Source organism: Perissodus microlepis, chromosome 18, assembly GCF_051167445.1.
Source record: "Perissodus microlepis isolate ML-2025 ecotype Zambia chromosome 18, ASM5116744v1, whole genome shotgun sequence".
NCBI classification, from domain to species: domain Eukaryota; kingdom Metazoa; phylum Chordata; class Actinopteri; order Cichliformes; family Cichlidae; genus Perissodus; species Perissodus microlepis.
Window position 1 is genome coordinate 20,053,157 of NC_140478.1, and position 19,312 is coordinate 20,072,468.

At 40.1% G+C, this 19,312-nt stretch overlaps 1 protein-coding gene across 1 annotated transcript in view; it reads right to left on the reverse strand.

Annotated features, from left to right (window-relative positions):
• rock1 (Rho-associated, coiled-coil containing protein kinase 1) overlaps nt 1-19,312 on the reverse strand; it is a 32,020-nt gene that overhangs the window by 7,496 nt on the left and 5,212 nt on the right. The window contains exons 2-20 of the mRNA XM_084912998.1: nt 13,961-14,042; nt 12,331-12,431; nt 12,076-12,213; nt 11,749-11,924; nt 9,829-9,913; nt 8,614-8,758; nt 8,386-8,524; nt 8,077-8,168; nt 4,745-4,904; nt 4,438-4,510; nt 4,261-4,349; nt 3,758-3,806; nt 3,421-3,556; nt 2,064-2,155; nt 1,704-1,950; nt 1,362-1,468; nt 1,103-1,253; nt 407-567; nt 123-307 (exon numbers count right to left, since the gene is read on the reverse strand). Coding sequence (XP_084769124.1) covers nt 123-307; nt 407-567; nt 1,103-1,253; nt 1,362-1,468; nt 1,704-1,950; nt 2,064-2,155; nt 3,421-3,556; nt 3,758-3,806; nt 4,261-4,349; nt 4,438-4,510; nt 4,745-4,904; nt 8,077-8,168; nt 8,386-8,524; nt 8,614-8,758; nt 9,829-9,913; nt 11,749-11,924; nt 12,076-12,213; nt 12,331-12,431; nt 13,961-14,042 — 2,408 coding nt within the window. The remainder of the gene's footprint in view (nt 1-122; nt 308-406; nt 568-1,102; nt 1,254-1,361; nt 1,469-1,703; nt 1,951-2,063; nt 2,156-3,420; nt 3,557-3,757; nt 3,807-4,260; nt 4,350-4,437; nt 4,511-4,744; nt 4,905-8,076; nt 8,169-8,385; nt 8,525-8,613; nt 8,759-9,828; nt 9,914-11,748; nt 11,925-12,075; nt 12,214-12,330; nt 12,432-13,960; nt 14,043-19,312) is intronic.

Here is a 19,312-nt window from a genome sequence, read left to right on the forward strand (position 1 = left end):
TCAATTTTATCTCCATCATATTTGATAATGTTTAAGGCTCTATAACTAGTGAGCAGACAACATGGATAACATTTTAAGAGAAAAACAAACACTGAGTTTTCTAACTAAAAGGTGAAACTTACTTGGACAGCTGTGCCAGCTGAAACTCCAGTGAGCGTTTACTTTCCAGTGATGTGTTGATCTCTTGTTTGAGCTGTTTCTCTGAACACCTAAGACGGTCCATCTCCTGCATGCGGGTCTTCAGGTCGTTCTGAATCTGGATGCGTTTGCTTGACTCCTGCTCTACCTGAATCTGCAGATTCTTCACCTGGAGAAGAACGAGAGGGCGGGAAAGAATTCTAGGAATCACGGCGCTGAAAGAAATAAAACGACACACAAAACTCCATTGTGAGGACTGCTCAGTTACCTCATCCTCCAGCCGTTCCTTTTGCTTCATCAGCTGCTCCATTTTCTGCACAGACTGCTTAAGGTCAAACTCCAACATTGAGCACTGCTTCTCAACCTCCACCACCCGGCTCTCTGCCCTCATCCTTGCTCCCGTCTCCTCTGACATCTTCTGCTGGACAGCTGGAGAACATATTTGAAAAAGCAGTTAGTGTAATGGCTGTTTGGTTTTCGGGGATAACTACCATTTAACAACTCTTCAAGTTCACTTCAGATAATATATGCAGGAATGAGGGAACAGAAAGACGGCAACAGGTTTCAACTGGCGTCTGTTCAAAGCTCGAAGATTGCATAGAGACATTTGATACAGAAAAGCTCATTTTAATTTTTTTCTTTTTTGTATGTATCGCCAAGCTGAGCCGTCTGGGTGAATCTTTTGCTGTATCATTCTATTGCAAAAAAACCCTGAATATGCAACAAGGCAATGTCCTAACACGCTCATTGCTTTGCACCATGAATTCCTCTCACCGAAAACAGAACCTGGAGGTGACTTCTTATAAGATAGTAGAAAATAACCATGACGCAGAGAGAAAAGGTAATAATATTTGAGACAAATAGAACAGTCAAAGCAAAAAAAGAATCTTAATGATTTGAATTAGAGGGGGGGGGGGGACAGAAGAAGTGAAGCAGGGCATGATCGCACGTAGGACTGACATACCAGACATGGCGGCTGATTTGGCTTCTTCGATAGACTCGTATTTGTCAGTGAGCTGTGCCCGCGTCACCCTGTGCTCCGTCTGTTCTTGCTCCAGACGCTGCTGCAAGGTCTTCAGTTTGTAATTCAGGTCTATCTCCAAATTGTTCTTTTCCTGTGGCGAGGGAAAACAACAAAAGAACACAACAACAAAAAAAAATCAAACAACTTGAAAACATCTACAAATTGGATGCACAAATACCACTCAGTGTGACATGCATACCTTCTCCAAATTATTGCTTCTTTCCTGGGCCTGTTTGCGTTCCGCCTCCATCTTGGACAGACTAAGCTTCAAGTTTTTGTTATCCTCTTGCAACCCCGACAATCTCGCTAAGAGTGAAAGATAAAGGCAGACAGTTAAGACATGAAGCTGGGTTCTTTCCTCTTTTTATTTAAAGCCTTTTAAAGTAATTATTTCACACCAATTCAATTCTACTTTGGACTTTTAAATATGTATTTTAACTGTATGGTAACACTTGCTTTTTCAGTTATCAATAACTGAAACTGTAATCTGGTCGAGCTATCGCAGATTTCACTTGTTTTTGAAGTGATATATCAGTGTCACCTTGCAGCTCCCTGATCTCCTCTGAGTCCTGACTGTAGTTCCTCCGTTCAGAGTCCAGGGTGCTCTGTAGAAGCAGGAGCTCCTTCTCCAGCTGCGCCTTCTCTCCTTCTACTGCGCGGCTCCTCTCCTGCAGCTCACGGTTCAAATTCTCCAAATGTGCCATGGACTTGGTCATCTCTGTGTGGCTCTTCCTCAGTCTCCCCGCCGTGTCTGACTCTGCACGCAGCAAGTCGTTGGCCTCTTCCAGCTGTCAATCCAAAATAAAAATTAAAGAAAAAAATCCAACACAAAGGGAGGGAAAAACATTTAATGGTTTGTCCTTCAGTTTCCAGAGTGTGCACGCATGTGTCTGCTGTATACCTGATTCTGAAGCTGGGTAATCTTGTCATTTGAGGCTTGCGAGTTCTGACTGATTTTCTTCATATCTTCCAACTGCTCCTTCAAATTTGACACTAAGGGGAAATAAAGGAAATAAAGAATAAGAAAAAAAACACAATCAACCTCATTTAAGCTCCTCTTTCCAATTACAGCAGATTACACCTTCAGCTGCTTAGCTCAAATTCATCTTTAGTTTCCCCAGTATAAATTATTTTATGTCAGCAGCCTAGAGCCAACACACATCATTAACTTTATTATATGAACATTAGATTTTACCACTACATAATAGCAGCTGCTTGTTTAGCTATGGGTGTGTTTATAAATGTATTATGACATGGCTGAGGTGCCTTTTAGCAATTCATTATTCAGTAATTCATTTTTTTTCCAGAGTGATCAGACTAGGAGTGTCTGAGGATATGGCGGGGGGGGTTTGTCTTTCTTCATTTTTACACTTTATTTTTACAAAAACTATCAACTCTAGACAGTAAATTACTGCTAAAAGACTGAAAGAAAGTATTAGCACAAAGTACTTTCGTGACTTTTCTTTTTTTGTTTTTCTTCAAAAATAAATTAAATTAAATGTAAAAAACAAAACAAAAAAAAGAGCTGATAAGAGTAATTTCAAGTCAGAAGCCCATGTGCAGAAAGTCAGCAGTTAGGAAGATGAAGATGGTACGAGGTTATCAGGTAATCCAGTCAGCACATTAGGCTTCATCTGATAAAAAAAGTACATCCTTCATCTTACTCAACGATTAAAAATCTCCCCAACTTTGCTAGTACTGGGTTGAACACCACTTTGACTTTAGAACTTCTTTCATTCTTCATGGTGCTAGAACCATTCCTCTGACGTTTTGCTCCATATTGATACGAAAGCATCACACAGTTTCTGCAATTTTGTCGCCTGGACATCCAAAATAAGAATCCCTCATTCATCAGATTCCAAAGTTGCATTTATTGGTTTGAGTCCTCCTGACTGTGGAGGCCATTGGAGTACAGTGAACATCCTGCCATTCTTTTGCGGACCATTCTCTGAAACATCCCAGCTCATCTGGCACCAACAAACAAGCCATCTTCAAAGTCACTTATATCCCCTCTGTTTCCCATTCTGATGCCCAGTTTGAACTTTAGCAGGTCATCTTAACCATATCTACCGGCCTTCGTGCACCGACTTCCTGCCATGTGATTGATTAGATATTTGCATTAACAAGCAGTTGAACATGTGTATCTAATAAAGTGAGCAGTGCGTGGCCACTTTACAAGTGTACCTAATAAAGTGACCAGTGCGTGTATTTTGCAAGAAGTCTAACTCATAACCTCAGCAGCATTTCATGAAGTTCACCTTCGTTTTCCAAATTCCGTCTCTTCTCTGACTCCTGGTCGGCTTTTCTTTGGTACTCTGTGAATCTGTGCTGCTGCATAAGCTTGTCCTTCTCCAGCAGAGACAAGCTGGCCTCGGCGCTCTTCCTCAGGTTTGCCTAAAGCGAGGAACAAAAGAGCAGCTTTGATGTGGATGGGGAACAAGCCCTAATCTAGCCACTGATCTGAAACAGTAATATATTTAACTTCATAGCTTGCTAGCGACACCACACTATATTAACAAAATCAAAGGAGTGCACTGCAAAGCTGATAACAGGAATTTATAATGCGAGGAAGAAATATTTCAAAAAGGCATTTACCTCTTCATCCAGCTCTTTCATAATCTTTTCAATCTTGTTGTTTGATGTCCTAGGGGCAACAAGAGAAAAATAAATAAATAAATAAATAAACACTCTGAATGTCTCTCACAGGGATGAAACAATGAGGCTGAAGTTTGTAAAATCTTGTGAAAATTGTTTCATGGAAAACTCCAGTTTCCTCATAAAATCACAGAGGCACCAAGGGACAGAAGACACTTTGGGACCATGTCGTTATTAAGTGTCATTCAAGCTTTTCCTGCTCATACATATCATTAATCCTCCCACGAAACAAAACTTTTTTTAGAGTTTGCAACTCATCTATTCTGTTCTCATCAGGCTCAATGTTTTTGCAACATGTCTTTAGTCAGACTAACAGGCGGACTCATTTTCCCATCATGGATTAAGAAATTTAGATCTTCATTCTTTTCCTTCAAGCCAAGGCTTTGTCTTAATCTGTATTTTGGAAAGTGGCTATGAACGTAAGACAAAGGTTTATTCCATACCTGCATTTCTGCTCCAACTCATCTTTCAACTGCATTTCACTGTGCAGCTGCTCCTCTAGCTGGTAGATTCGTTTTTGCAGGTTCTCCAACTGAACAGAAACATTCCATTTCAACTGATCAGATAAGGTCGCAGACATCCAACGTGACAAAGACCTTGTCTTGAAGACTTGTACTCACATGACTCTTATCTTCTTTTGTGGAACTGCTACGCTTGTCACTGCTCTTCGTGTCAGCGGACCTTCGCAAAAGGCTGGAAAAAAAAGCGTTAACAGACAATGAACTTTTCATAAGTCTGTGACATTTACTCTGAAATTTGTTGTTGTTTGTTTGGCTCCATGGCTAAAGCATCCGTGATGCACAATTAAAAACTTGTATTGACATAATATATACAGGTATAAATATAAAAATTCAAGAAAGATGAAGGAAAAAAAAACAGAACACACACATAATTTAGTGGTACAAAGAACAAGTCTGGCAGACTTACTGTTGATTACTGTAATAGGTGAAGCCTACAAACGGGAGCTGGTTGCCCACAAAGGCCTTTGGTATGGGAAAGGTCTCCTCCTCTCCCCGATCCTCCTCAATGTCATCAAAGTTACTGGTGTCGGTGTCACTGCTAAGTTCGGGGACTACAGGGGCAGCCGCTGCACACAGCAAAGGAGACAACAAAGGGGGGAAAGAAAAAAAACACCACCAAATTTTATTATACATAAAAGCCTCCATGTGTTAGAGAGCATGACAAAAATTCAGAGCACATGTTTTAGAAAACACTCCTAAAAGTGTTGGCAGGTCTTTCACTACAGGGAATAACATAACACGATCCATAAAGTCAGTCAATGTCCTGATACCATTCAAGTTTTGTTTAATATTAATTAATAAACACCAGGGATGTCATGAAAACTGATATTTCAGAACAAGTCAAAGCCAACACTGTGATTACTTAGTAATAACATAAAATAGTTTGCAAATGCAGCAACAGGTGTGGTGTGACTTGTGGGAAATTTTATATGGAGGGAATGATGAAGATCATCATAACAGATGAACTACACATTGAATCTAAGCTATGTTATTAAATGTACAGGGTGGGCCATTTATATGGATACACCGTAATAAAATGGGAATGGTTGGTGATATTAAAGTCCTGTTTGTGGCACATTAGTATATGTGAGGGGGGCAAACTCCTCAAGATGGGTGGTGACCATGGTGGCCATTTAGAAGTCGGCCATCTTGGATACAACTTTTGTTTTTTCAATAGGAAGAGGGCCATGTGACACATCAAACTTATTGGTAATGTCACAAGAAAAACAATGGTGTGCTTGGTTTCAACGTAACTTTACTCTTTCATGAGTTATTTACAAGTTTCTCTTTGTTCACAGCCATTGATATGTCGAAGAGGTTAACACGTGAGGAGCGGATCAAAATTGTGTTGATATCTGGTGAACGCAGTAACCGGGTCATTGCAGCAGATTTCAATGCAAGACACCCTACGAGACCACCCATCACCCATGCTACAGTTAGCAAACTGCTTGCTAGGTTTCGTGAAACTGGTTCAGTGTTGGATTTGCCAAAATGTGGACGCAAGAAAACTGTCACTAATGAAGAAACATCAGTGGCTGTCCTAGCTTCATTCAGCAAGAGCCCACAGCGTAGCACTCGCCGCATGTCACTGAGAGTGGCATTAGTCGAACATCCCTTCGGCGGATATTAGCTACTCACAAATGGCACCCTTACAAACTCCAGCTACTGCAGCATCTCAACGAGGATGACCCAGATCGGCGCACAGAATTTGCAGAATGGGCAAAACAAAAATTGGAACAGGACCCTCAGTTCACACAGAAGATTTTGTTCAGCGATGAGGCAAACTTTTATGTGAACGGTGAAGTTAACAAACAAAACCACCGCTATTGGTCTGACACTAACCCACATTGGATGGATCCCTCCAAGACTGTTGGAACAACAAAAGTGATGGTTTGGTGTGGTATATGGGGTACAATGATAGTGGGTCCATTCTTCATCAATGGAAACCTCAAGACCACTGGATATTTGAAATTGCTACATGATGATGTGTTTCCCTCTTTATGCACTGAAGCTGGCACGTTCCCTGAGTTTTTCCAGCAAGATGGTGCACCACCACATTATGGGTGCCAGGTCCGAGCATTCCTAGATGAACAGTTTCCTGGAAAGTGGATTGGTCATCGTGGGCCAGTTGAATGGCCCCCAAGGTCTCCCGATCTGACTCCCTTAGACTTTTAACTTTGGGGTCATCTGAAGGCAATTGTCTATGGTGTGAAGATACGAGATGTGCAGCACCTGAAACTACGCATACTGGATGCCTATGCTGGCATTTCTCCTGCGGTGTTGCTATCAGTGTGTGAAGAGTGGGAGAAGAGGGTTGCATTGACAATCCAACACAATGGGCAGCACATTGAACACATTTTATAAGTGGTCAGAAACTTGTAAATAACTCATGAAAGAGTAAAGTTACGTTGAAACCAAGCACACCATTGTTTTTCTTGTGACATTACCAATAAGTTTGATGTGTCACATGGCCCTCTTCCTATTGAAAAAACAAAAGTTGTATCCAAGATGGCCGACTTCTAAATGGCCACCATGGTCACCACCCATCTTGAGGAGTTTGCCCCCTCACATATACTAATGTGCCACAAACAGGACTTTAATATTACCAACCATTCCTATGTTATTACGGTGTATCTATATAAATGGCCCACCCTGTATAAGAAAACATTTATAACCTGAAATGATAAATGATAATAAGAATATTTTCTTCTTCCTGCTCCTTTTCACACATGGTTGTAGTGCTTTTTGATAGAAAGTGTGGTTGGTTTGTTTGAATTGTTGTACCAAGTGTGAAATAAATAAATAAATGAAAATAAATAAATGAAATGAAAATGAAATAGTTTCAGGCTAGAAACACATAATGTTCACAAAGACTTAAACTGTACAACTGATTAAAAAAGCTGATTAAGTCAATGTTAACACTATGAGCAGTATTTAAAGAGCTTGCATTTAATGTTTTAACTGTTAGGAATCATGATATTTCAGTATTAATTTCTACTGACAACCATATTTCTGATATCCTATGGCTAGTACATACTGAAGCAAAGTAAGCCTATTTTTTAAGTGCAGAAGCTTAAAAACTAAAATGTTCATTTTTTTAAATGATACATGCAAACGAAGTCATTTATATAGTCAGTTACCCCAAACCAAAACAAATTTCTTGGCTTCTTCTTATCACTGTGGTATATTATAAATATTTAAATCTGCTGTAATTATGATATAATTATCGTTTTCCCCCTCCAGACTGACTTTTTTCTTTCTTTGGAGACCCTCTTAAAAACAAGGGAAAGCAGCCAGCTAGTAGAGCTGGTCAGCCCCTGATACACGAACGGGGTGGGGGTGGCGGTGGCAACAAAGTGCTGACTTCAGCCTAGTAAAGTATTAAATATAAAGCCAGTAAAGAACCGACTATAGCTAGTGGATTTAGCACTACATTTCTAATCTCTCTTTGCTCCAGTGTCAATCCCAGCGCATTAACATTTGCTTTAAACTGCTTTCCCCATTGTTGGCCTCAAAAATGCTGCGCTGCAAGTTATTACTCTGAGCAGGAATCACGTTTAGTCTTAGAAAGGATACTGAATGAATGGCTCGTCTACAAGAATTTCCTGCAACTGTCTGCAGTAGGTCAAATGGAAAACATGATCGCAGGATCCATGATTGCAATAACAGTGAGCTGCAGCCAAATTAAAAGGGAGTTGTGAAAATAATCCTTAACATAAAGAGTGAAAACATTCGTACTCTCTCTGATGTTCTCCCACGTCCACTGGTCATTCTTGAAGAAGGGATGCCTCTTGATTTCATCTACACCATTACGGCCAAGTCGAACTTCCCTGTGGGGGTCAGGAGGAGAAATTTAGTCATTTCAGCAATTCTGTATGGTAATGTCAACAGAAGACAGCAAGTATCTGAATGCAAAGAGCGCCATTATCTCTGCTATTAAGATTTTTTTTCACAGAGGGTTCTCTACATCTGAAAACAATTCATGCAAAGAAAGGGATTTCAGACAAAAAGCTTTGTGATTCGCTGCTCGGTCTGTGGCCATCTAACCTGTCGGTCAGGAAAGCACAGATCAGATTCTTGGCGTCATTGGATATGTCGCTGTCATCAGGGAAGGTCAGCGCATTCTTGTGGTTCATAATTTTGCTATAGGTCCCCACTAGTGAGTCTGCATAGAAAGGAGTGTCGCCTATGCACGGGAAAAACGAGAGCAACAGGTAAGTAATATGTCTGGCTCTAAATATGTAAAATAAGTCATCTTTCAATGCAAATACTCACCAACTAACATTTCGTACAGAAACACTCCCACTGACCACCAGTCGCACTCTCTGCCATAATAGCCATCTCCTCCTTGGGATTTCAGTACCTCAGGTGAAATGTAGTCTGGAGTTCCCACTGCTGTGTCACATCGTACCATACCGTCCTGAAGGGCACGAGCATCATCAACATTAACAACTCCAACACTTTACTTCAAAAAAATTATCATTATTACAGGGAAATGGTAAATAGACTCATTCTTATATAGCACCTTTTCACTTTGCCAGAGCACTCAAAGCACTTTACACAAGATGCCTCATTCATCCATTCATATAAGCACTTAAGCACTTTTTTCTATGCTTAAGTACTTTCTAGCTAATATTCACACAGACTCATACTCCGATAGATGCGTCAGAGATCAATATGGGGTTAGCATCTTGCCCAAAGATATTTGGCATGCAGACTGGAGAGCCAGGAATCAAACCACCAACCTTCCAATCAATAAATGACCAGCTCTACTGAGCTACAGCCAACCTGCCATCCCAGTAATTACTATTATTAATGTTGTTGTTTATTTAATTCTATAAAAGTGGATGAAAACAACGACTAAGTGATTTATCAGATTTTAACCTAAATTACAATTTTGGCTTTCAACAATTAGATCAAAACAAAATTATGATAATAATACAAATACTCTTCTTGCAGTGTTATTTATATGCCAGCTATGTCCAGACACTTAAACTCAGCTATTAATCTTTAACTCCTCGAGATCTATCTTGAAGTAAAACTCTTAAAGTAGATTTATGAGATTTTTGTAAAAATGTTGAGGTGTCGAGTATGAGCTGCAAATAATCTAAAGTATTATTCACATCTTTCTGGCAACAAAACCGCCTCCCAGCTTTCCAAGTTAGAATTTCACCCTCTCTCTAAGTAAACAATTAATCAACAGGTGCTGAGCTAAAGATCTGACAATAAATTCATAACTGGTCCCCAAAAAAAACACCTCGACACCTCATTTTTCCTTATACAAGGACACAGTTCAGTAACTCCATACTCTTTGTTAAGATAATGTCTAATATTGCTCAATAATCAAGATTAAAATACAGACCAGAATAATCATGACTGGGATTCTCACTATAATTGAGCAGCATTAACTTGAGACACGGAAATTTTAAAAATAATCTTATCAACATGATCTGACAATATGGCTGTGTTGAAAGAAAGTGAATCTGATACCTTGTTCATTTTCATGCAGGTCCCAAAGTCTGCGAGCTTTAAGTGGCCTGCTTTGTCAAGCAACATGTTATCAGGCTTGACATCTCTGAGGAAACAAAAAACATCATTAGACATCAGTTCAAGCACGAGGCCAATAAAAACATCCAAATCAAACACACGCATCACAAGGAAACTAAACTCATCCAAAACATTCAAAGGCTTCAGCAGCGTTCTCATGCTGAGCCAATGCATGGGCATTAGCGTTAAGGTTAGAGAAACAAAACAAAAAACAACACAGTCAAATCTGTCTGAACGCTGTAGCAGCGAAAGATCAGATGGCATGAGGTATGTGGGCAGCTGTTAATGAGAATAGTGTTCATGTTTCTCTGCACATCGTGCAAATCTGAGCACATGAGGAAATAGGGCTGTTCAATATAACGATATATATCGGATGAAGATATAAAAACGTCTATCGTTTCATTTTACGCTATCGTTTGTTTCGTGGTGTCGCAAAAGAAACTGTTTACGGCAATATTTTTTCATCGTTTTGATGGTCACTGTAGTGGCTATATTGCTGTCTTAAAGTTCTCTCTTTCTCTTATATTTTATATAACCACACTAAGGACGGACAAGCGCCTGTTTTTATGCGTTGTGGTTAGCAATAACGACGGTAACAGCATCGCATGTCCGCTTGTTTATGTTCCACATAAACCTTTCACAATAAAGCTCAAGATCCTGTTGAGACTTTTCAAAATAAACTGAATCACGTGAAAGAGCAGATTATTTACGGATGAGAAGTAAAAAAAAGAGCCGCCAGGTGCTAAAAAATAAACCTTAGACTCAAACGTTAGAACAGGCTTTTCCCCGCTGCACGCCGTGTAATAAATACTCACAAAGAAAACGGCGGCTGTTACAACTTGTGTCTAAAAATGTATCGTTTCATGCATCGGTTAAAACACTCGACTCCAGCTACATGACGCGCAGCTGGAAACACTTCCCGCAAGTCGAGATTCACAGAATTTACAGAAAATGTTACATTTTTGTGATTTATATCGTTATCGGGACGATAGAATTCTTATATCGGGATATGAGATTTTGGTCATATCTCACAGCCCTATCAGGAAATCCTTTATACAAGCTGTTATAAGACCATTGAATGCACAATAACGTTAACTTTATTAGAAATTAACATTGTTTGGCTGTTTGGGATGTGTTGTGTAATGTCTGGGTTAAAGCTGCCGTGGAAATGTGATTTCCTGCAAAAGGATTAATAAAGGATATATCCATCTAAAACATGTTTTACTCCAATTAGAAGAAAACTGATGGAAAAAAATACCACCACTGTATCCAGTAATGTTATGAACTCAAAGTGCTTCAGGGCTGTTGTGTGGAGAAACAATTTGATGTTCAGATGCATGCCATACTTGTTGCTCTGCTATTGACTATATAAAGCTCCCTCTGGCCCACGCCATTTCACACATTGGCAAACATGTTTGTTGCACTGGCTGCCTGCTCCAAATGCCATGAGAAAAAAAAACAAGCAAAAAACAAAACAGTGCATGTCTACCCAACTTATCTTTAGCAATCTTTTACATATTAGAAAGCAAAATGAAGCTGACAGTGTGGAAAAATGTTTTGTTTTTTTTGTTTTTTTCAAAGTTCTGAGAAGCAGTTGTGAAGTCTCTTAAAACCGATAGCACCTAGCAACGTTACTTCCTGCTTATTACAATGCTTCCTTAGATCACAGGTTGCCACCAGACCTCTTTGATCCCGCTACAAATCTCACACAATTACAACGGGAAAAAATGCCTTGTGGGAAAAAAAGCAGAACTAGAAATGACGATGTAACGTTAATAAGTCTTTTTAAATAACGAAAATAGCTTCTTTTTCAACATATATGAACACCACAAACAGAGAAAAATACAAATGTTGTACTGTCACCTGTGAATGAAGCCCATAGAGTGGATTCCATCCAGGGCCAGGACTACCTCGGCTGTGTAAAAGCGAGCCCACTTCTCTGGGACGTCATAGTTGCTCATCAAGTTTACCAAATCACCACCAGGCATGTACTCCATCACCATGTAGAGGTAGCGGTCATCTTGGAATGCAAAAAAGAGCTGTAGAAGGACAGAATTCAAACAATTAGGAAAAGGATTCAAAAGTATCCCAACAATTTATGTCAGACACATGAATGAGGCTGGATTTATGTGGTCTGAACTATGTCTGACTAATAACTGCATGTTTAGACACTCCTCTGTCCCATCATACCTGAACGACCCATGAACTATTGGCAAAGGCCATGATGTCCCTCTCCTCCCAGAAGAAAGCAGAGTCTGACCTCTTGATCATCTCAAACTTACTCAGCAGCTTCATGGCATATACTTTGCTTGTCGCTTTATGTCTTACCTGAAAAACGATAATGAGGCAGCAATCAAGTCAGACTTATTCATCAATGTGCTACATTTATAGCTACTGTGCTATTCAAAGAAATAAAGAAATAAAAAGACAGAATGGCATTCTTACCAACTGCACCTCTCCAAATGCACCCCTCCCAATAACTTTAACCACCTCATAGTCCTCCGCTTTCATTCGCAGATCACGAATTTTACTAATCGTCTCTTTGTCTGGGGGGGAAGAAAAAAAAACATGCAAAGTTAAAAGGAGAAATGCACAAAGCTCTTGTTATGGTGTTGACCTTTGAGAGAAGGTGTATCTCCATCACTGAGGGATCACAGCCTCCCTGTTTATGCGATCTCAGGGGTTACTTTCATAGGACATCCACATTGTTGGCAAGCAAAACAGAACAAGTTGACAGCGTACTGCATCTGCACAGCTGAGTGACGCCGTTTAGGGAAAGTTTGTTGCTTACTGAGAGTTGGCCTCTCCCTGATGTAATAATTCTAGCTCCCCTTGGGGAGTCAGTATCCACTGTTCAGCCAAATTTGGTCAAAGCAGTACTAGTGGGATAATTTTCAATTCACATGACTCACAACTAGCACAGGAATGCATGGAAAAGCGGGGCGGGGGGGGGGGGATCCAAGTTCAAGTGATCTAAAAATAAAAAGAAAGTACTAAGCTATTAGAATAAGAACATTTGTGAGTCATTTCCACCACGCATGAGTTCCTGGGATCATGATCCCTACTTGAAAAATCCCAGGCAACCCTGAAGACATAAAAAAAAAACATGTTTAGAAATGCAACAAATAGGAACTCCAGTTACCGTTATAGATAATATACCATGTGAGTATATCTGCTCACGAGGCCGGGTGATGGATTAATGTCAGTAGGTCTTGGCATACATACAGTAGAGCAAACAGCTGATTTGATTGTGGTGCAAACCACAATGCATGGCTGGGGATTCAGAGCTAGAAGTGCTTCAGGCAAGTCATGCTACTGAAGATCACTGTCTTGGTAGATAGCGCCATTATTCCATATCCATCAATGCCTTTCACGAAAGTACGGAACCAAGAGTAATTGAGAAGATGCCTAATGGCAGTTTTTGCCTAGGGGTTTACAGTAGGTCACTTGATATTCAAATATGACACGTCATATTCTAGTTGTCCTCAAAACTTTTTAAAAAAACCCTGTTAAGAATGCACAAAAAGTTACGACATGCACCATGACATTAATATCCTGTACAATCTTAGCAGTATCTCATGCATTTCTGATGCATTAAGATGGACACTTGAGATCCCATAAAAACCACCACATGATCAATACAATATGAGTACAGATTTGAGTGCAAATTCTGGGGTACACGCTATAACTCACCATTGTCCCATAAATTAAGTGCTGAAAATTGAGCAGTTTGACCAGATACATTAAGGAAAGAGAGAAACCTTTGATTTATAGGTTTTTTTTTTCATCATATTTATAGCAGCTTCCCCATTCTGGGGACACAGTGAAAAAGAGAAGCCAGCCTTGACAGACATCAGGCAGGTCACCAACCATTTATGAAAGCCCCTTTGTTGGGGACACTAAGCAGCAGACACCTATTGTGTCCAAGCCCACATACACGCCGTGACCCAAAAAAATGCTCCTCCCCCCTCCCTGAGTCTAGGCTTATACCCATGCATAACTGTGAACACAAATAGTTAATGAGAAAGACACAGGGAGCTCTCATAACGGGGAAAGCTTGATGCAGTGTACTTACATCTATTCAAAAAGTTGTCAATGCTCTTGTTTTTCCTCAGGGCGGGGAAGTCAAGGTCATATACCAGTGCATCCAAGCCATCCTGGAAGAAAAGCAGAAGGGTGACCATGCATGAAAGCAAAATTAAAAGGCTGCTACAACGTCACAGATCCGTCATCTCACACGGCATGAGAAAAGCGAACTGTGGAACCGCTCTGTGCAGAAATGTCTGCATAACACTGGCAGTTGGCTTCCAGTCTGGATCATGTTACTGCTGGGGAGCACTTCAGCATTTTGTTGAAAAACAAAACAAATAAAAAAAAGTTTTAAAAAGCATGGCTTGCATATTGCATGACACTTATGACGGGGATGCACCAAGTTATCGGCCAGTAACTGCACATGTTATGACATCAACCAATGGCCGAGAGCTTTTCTGTTCCAGCTTCAAATGTGAAGACACAGGGAGCTCTCTACCAAATTGCAACTTTAAACATCAGAATTGGAATCAGACGAGAATTTTGCAATCCGTGCATCCATAATGTTTAGCACCAACATAGTGAATTCAAAAACATTATCTTTGGTCAACACAATTTTTGCCATCTATAAATGAATGCAATGACTTTTTTTAGCTTTTGTCTTTTCAAGCAAAAAGTATATTATTCCAAACTGACATCACAAGTTTGTATAAGCAGTTGCAGCATCACTGATGCAAAAAAGCTAAATGTCAAAAGAACCTAAGAAATATATGGTAAGTAATGACGACTGGACACTTCCCTATCATAGGCATTACAGCGATGTTCCTGGCCCTCCATGGAGTCATAACTTGATTACCATCATCTCTGCTAGGGTAAGACTTGGATCAATGAGTGAAAGCAAATAAAATAAACAGACATAAAGTATTTGTTGCCATTTTGTTTACAGTAAAATTTTGTGATTTCAAGAACTATAAACATGCAGAGAAACAGTCTTGCCTTCAGCTAGGCTACAGCACAAGTGCCACTGGCAGGGTTTAATCTAATCTTTCATAATCCAGAATGGCTGAAAAAAGACGGGCACACAAACCCTCGAATGTACGTCAACTGTTATGCAGTCCCTCGCGCAGGTGTGAGCCAGATGTTTTCAAGGGGTGAGCTAACCTACATATGCTTTCCTTTAAAAAGGTCAGAGGTACATGTTCCACTATAAAGCTGGTAAGAGCTACAATTAAAATATGCAATAAAATGTATTTATTGGCCAAATCATCTCTGAACTTTCCATCATAACATGAAATCTTGTCATTCCAGCAGTGTCTTTGTGTTTCTCTGAGCAAAGCAATGATGACACATGGTGAATCAGCAGCTTGGGAATCCTCTTAAGTCACTCTGCTGTTTCTGCTCAACAGTGGAGGACACAGACATAAAACAAGCAAGTGCCCTGCAGGATGGGCTGTACAAGGAAAACGCAGGTGGGAGGGGAAAAGGAAAAAGTAAAAGGTGTAGAATGGTTGTTAGGAAGAAGAAAGACAACTTCAAAATTTACCAGGACAGAACACTGGAAAACTAATAAGGTGGAAGCTCTTCTGCTCAGTTTAGAAACCTTCAGAAGTCAACATTCAGGAGAGAGTATTTACAGAAGAGGCTGGGAGGGGGAAAGAAAGACGCCCTTTGAGCCATATAGTATCCAGCCAGCTTACACTGGGAAAAAAAATGCTGAAGAACTGAGTCCTTCAGGACCTTAATCACAAGGCTTTGCGTTCAGCAATGCACGTTTGCATAACTTCCTGCCGCAGAAAACTCTGGACAGCCACAGTAACATTCCTCAGCAGGACTGTACACGTCAGAGAGCTATTTTAGTTATGTGGCCAAGCAAGTTCTCAACAAAAAAGTGAAGGAGAGGAAAGAGAAATAATAATAATAATCTATCCCAAGTGCAGAGTCACATAGAGAGCCTCATTTTCAATCATCAGCACAACTGTAAAACACTATGACGGAAAGGCAGAGGGAGTGGAGAGAGCTGGTGCATGTTGTGCTAGCTAGCCCAATAGGAGAACAAATAAAGGAAGCAACAAAGAAAAGCCAGCCATCCTAAGGAAACACCAGAGCAATAACAGAGCCAGGTAGGGCAAATACAAATACAATATAGGATAAAATCATGAAACAAGAATGTGAAAGCTAACTGATTAACAAACAAAATAATGATGTCAGTTTGATAAAGTCTAAATGACCAGCACTGGCTGTGAGCATCAGTGTTTGAATTTTGGCATTTGCATGTTTGCTGTGGTGTCGCCTATCCTCATAGAGAGAAACTGAGGGCAAGCTGATATAGACATACCAGGAGGAACAATATAGATGGCATTTTAATCAACTGGCAAACTATTAATAAATAAGGTAGTTTAGCAACATTAAATACCCCTAATGGATGTTTATGCATTGATATACAACAGAACCTAGAATTAATGGCCTTCCACTCATGAGCGATAGAGGAAGTAGGATGACCAACCAGGTAAGTGTAGTCAAAATAAAATTGTAAAGCAACACAACAGTGTACGAGTGATTTCCTGTATGCATGATTTTGCACGTACCATGAAGGGAAAAAAATGGAACTACTTTAACAACCTATCAACAACAAACGGCAGTTTTAGGGCTACAGCTACCGATTATTTTCGTAATCGATTATAGGACGACTGCCGTCTACCCTCAACAATTTAAACATCATATTAGACTAAGTTCAAATTTCATCTGCATACATACACTTTAATTTTCACTTCTACAGCTTTACTGAAGATATTTTACTGTGTAAAACAAATGTGGTGGAAATGGGGGTTTGCTACAAAATTCACTTTTCTTCACATTAGAGCTTGCTGAAGAGGTGGTTCGATTCTCGCCACGTGACTCCTGCCAACTTTTTCCCCGTAAAGGTTATTATGGCAATTGCTGCAGTTTCAGACACTTTTGTTTCACTCCATTCGAGTTTACCGTCTCAGTAGCGGCTACGCGCTTTGTGTATGTAGACAAAATTCAGCTACATGTTTAACTACTTACATGGTGACAGCTGAGGGCTACAAAGTTAAACTGCGCATTGAAGCAAAAACATTTACACTGAGGAATTTTTTGTTATAAATCGATTTATTTGATGAATCGCTGCAGCCCTAGTCTGTTTGCTGAGCTAAAAGGCTTCTTGGCCAGCTGTCAAAGTGGAGAAGTTGAGAGCTGTCTTTTAATAGGAGCAAAGTTGTTAAGAGCCCTTTGCTTCAGTTTTATTCTGATAGTGGTGTGGACAGTGGCACTTGTTTTGCTCTGAAGATCCACTATAAGCTAGAGGGCTACCTTAACTTCATACACAACCACACTACCACCAGGTTTAATCCAATATGGCAGGGTTGAAATGGAATACGCAACTCGCTGACAGAAGAACTTGGGGGAATATAAATATTAGCAGAAAAGAAACTTAAACAGATTTTTTTTTTTATTATTCACTTATTCAGCTTTTCAGCAACACCACACAAACACACACGTTAACATAACCATTTATACCACAGATAGAAAATAAATCTGATTATCACCGCACAATTCAGCATTGGGTGGGAAGCAGCGTAGAGAGGTTAGACTGTGCCGACTACAGCAGAGCAGAGCATCCAGATCACCTGCACATACATGTAAGACGGCCAAGCAGGAGTCATTTTTGTCACGATTTTGTCACAACCTTTAATAACATGCATCAAGAGGACCACCAGTGATTTTTATATTCAGCCAATACCAATAGCCAGTTGCAGCTTCCTGCACATTGGAGAGGCATCAAGACTTGTGTAGCTTAACAGTGCATGTCATGATAGGCAATTTCAAAGAAAACTGTCAGAATCTGAGAAGTGCTTTATATTATCGGGGCTTGTTGCCAGCTCTCTGAACTAATGTGGATTGTAATGCTTCCAAAGTATTATCACCGTTCCACCTACACAGCTGTGCTGCCGAGGAGAGAAAAAAAAACACTGCAAGATGACTGCAACGCCTGGCGTGAATGGAGAGTTTGGAAAATACCACTGGAAGATATCCCTTGAACTTGTCAGCACATCATGGATCAACCCATTTATGCGAGTCTGTTTTCTTTCAGATGAAAATCATCAACTCAAACAATAGACACACAAAGACCACCTAGTGGATTTCAACCAGCTCCTATTGCCTGTTTGGTGTCTGCATATTAAATTCCTATTTGCAATACAGTTTTCATTCTAAACTCTGCTCCAGGCTACAGTACCAAATATGAGGCTGTTAGTACAGGAATACTTGAAATACTTTTTCATCATGAGTAATTTAGAATACTTTGCGGTAATGAGCACTTTCCAGGCAAACTGAATGAAAAAAGGTGCACACACACTATAAATTAACACCAAGGATCCAAGTTGTTATCATAGCCTTCAGCCAAAAGGCAAAAATGTGACACTATTAATTAAAATGATACAATTACTGAGATTATATGCTGCTATGAACTTAACAAGATGTGCCTGCAATCTATGTTATAAGGAAAATCACAAATACGATTAACTCAGCTCGAAAGGGGCTGGGCAGTAGCCGTGCACAGGATGTTTTATTATGTGGCAGTCTTGGGAAAAATTGCAAGGAAAACAAACCAGAGCTTGAAGTTTCTGCTGATGCTGCTTCAGCCAGTGGGTGACACATCCCTGGGATTACTAACTAATCATATGAAAAACCGTCTCATTGCCCTATTCATGAAATGCGATAGTTATGTTTAAAATAAATAATTTAAAAAAAAAATGTATGGTTACACGGAACACACCAATGCATTGGCTGACATTACATATGATAATTATTTCCTTTATATCTTAATCCTTAAGGGATAAAAATACACACACACACAAGCACAAGCTCTTTTCCAGACATTAAAGTCTTAGTTAAAATTTCCATGAGAGACTCGGCCACATCATCCCCTCTCAGCATGCCAGCACAAGGCATGTGGACTGGCCCAAGTTGAGCCCTTTTTCTCACGTCCTTTTCTGCCACCTCTTCAAGACAATATGCTTTCCACATGTGAGCAGCTGAGCAGACAGCCTATTCCACAGCGGGGTGTGCCCGTGTAAACGTGAATGTGATCATACAAATCAGTGAAGCCATTCAAAGCACGAAATAACACATCACTTCCTCTCAGGTAAAAACATTCCAAGAGAGTTAACGCTGATCCCTCTAGTACACTTAGAAACCACCACTGAGACTTTAGCTGGAGTTTTTCTAACCAAGCACTTTGTCTGGACTACTTCTTACACACTCTGGCTGCAGATAATATCTACTGACAGGAAATCCCATGTACCTTGAAAGACTGCATATCTAACAACTCTGCTGGATAAATGGCTGTGACAGTAAGCCCAGGAGTGGCAAAACAGGG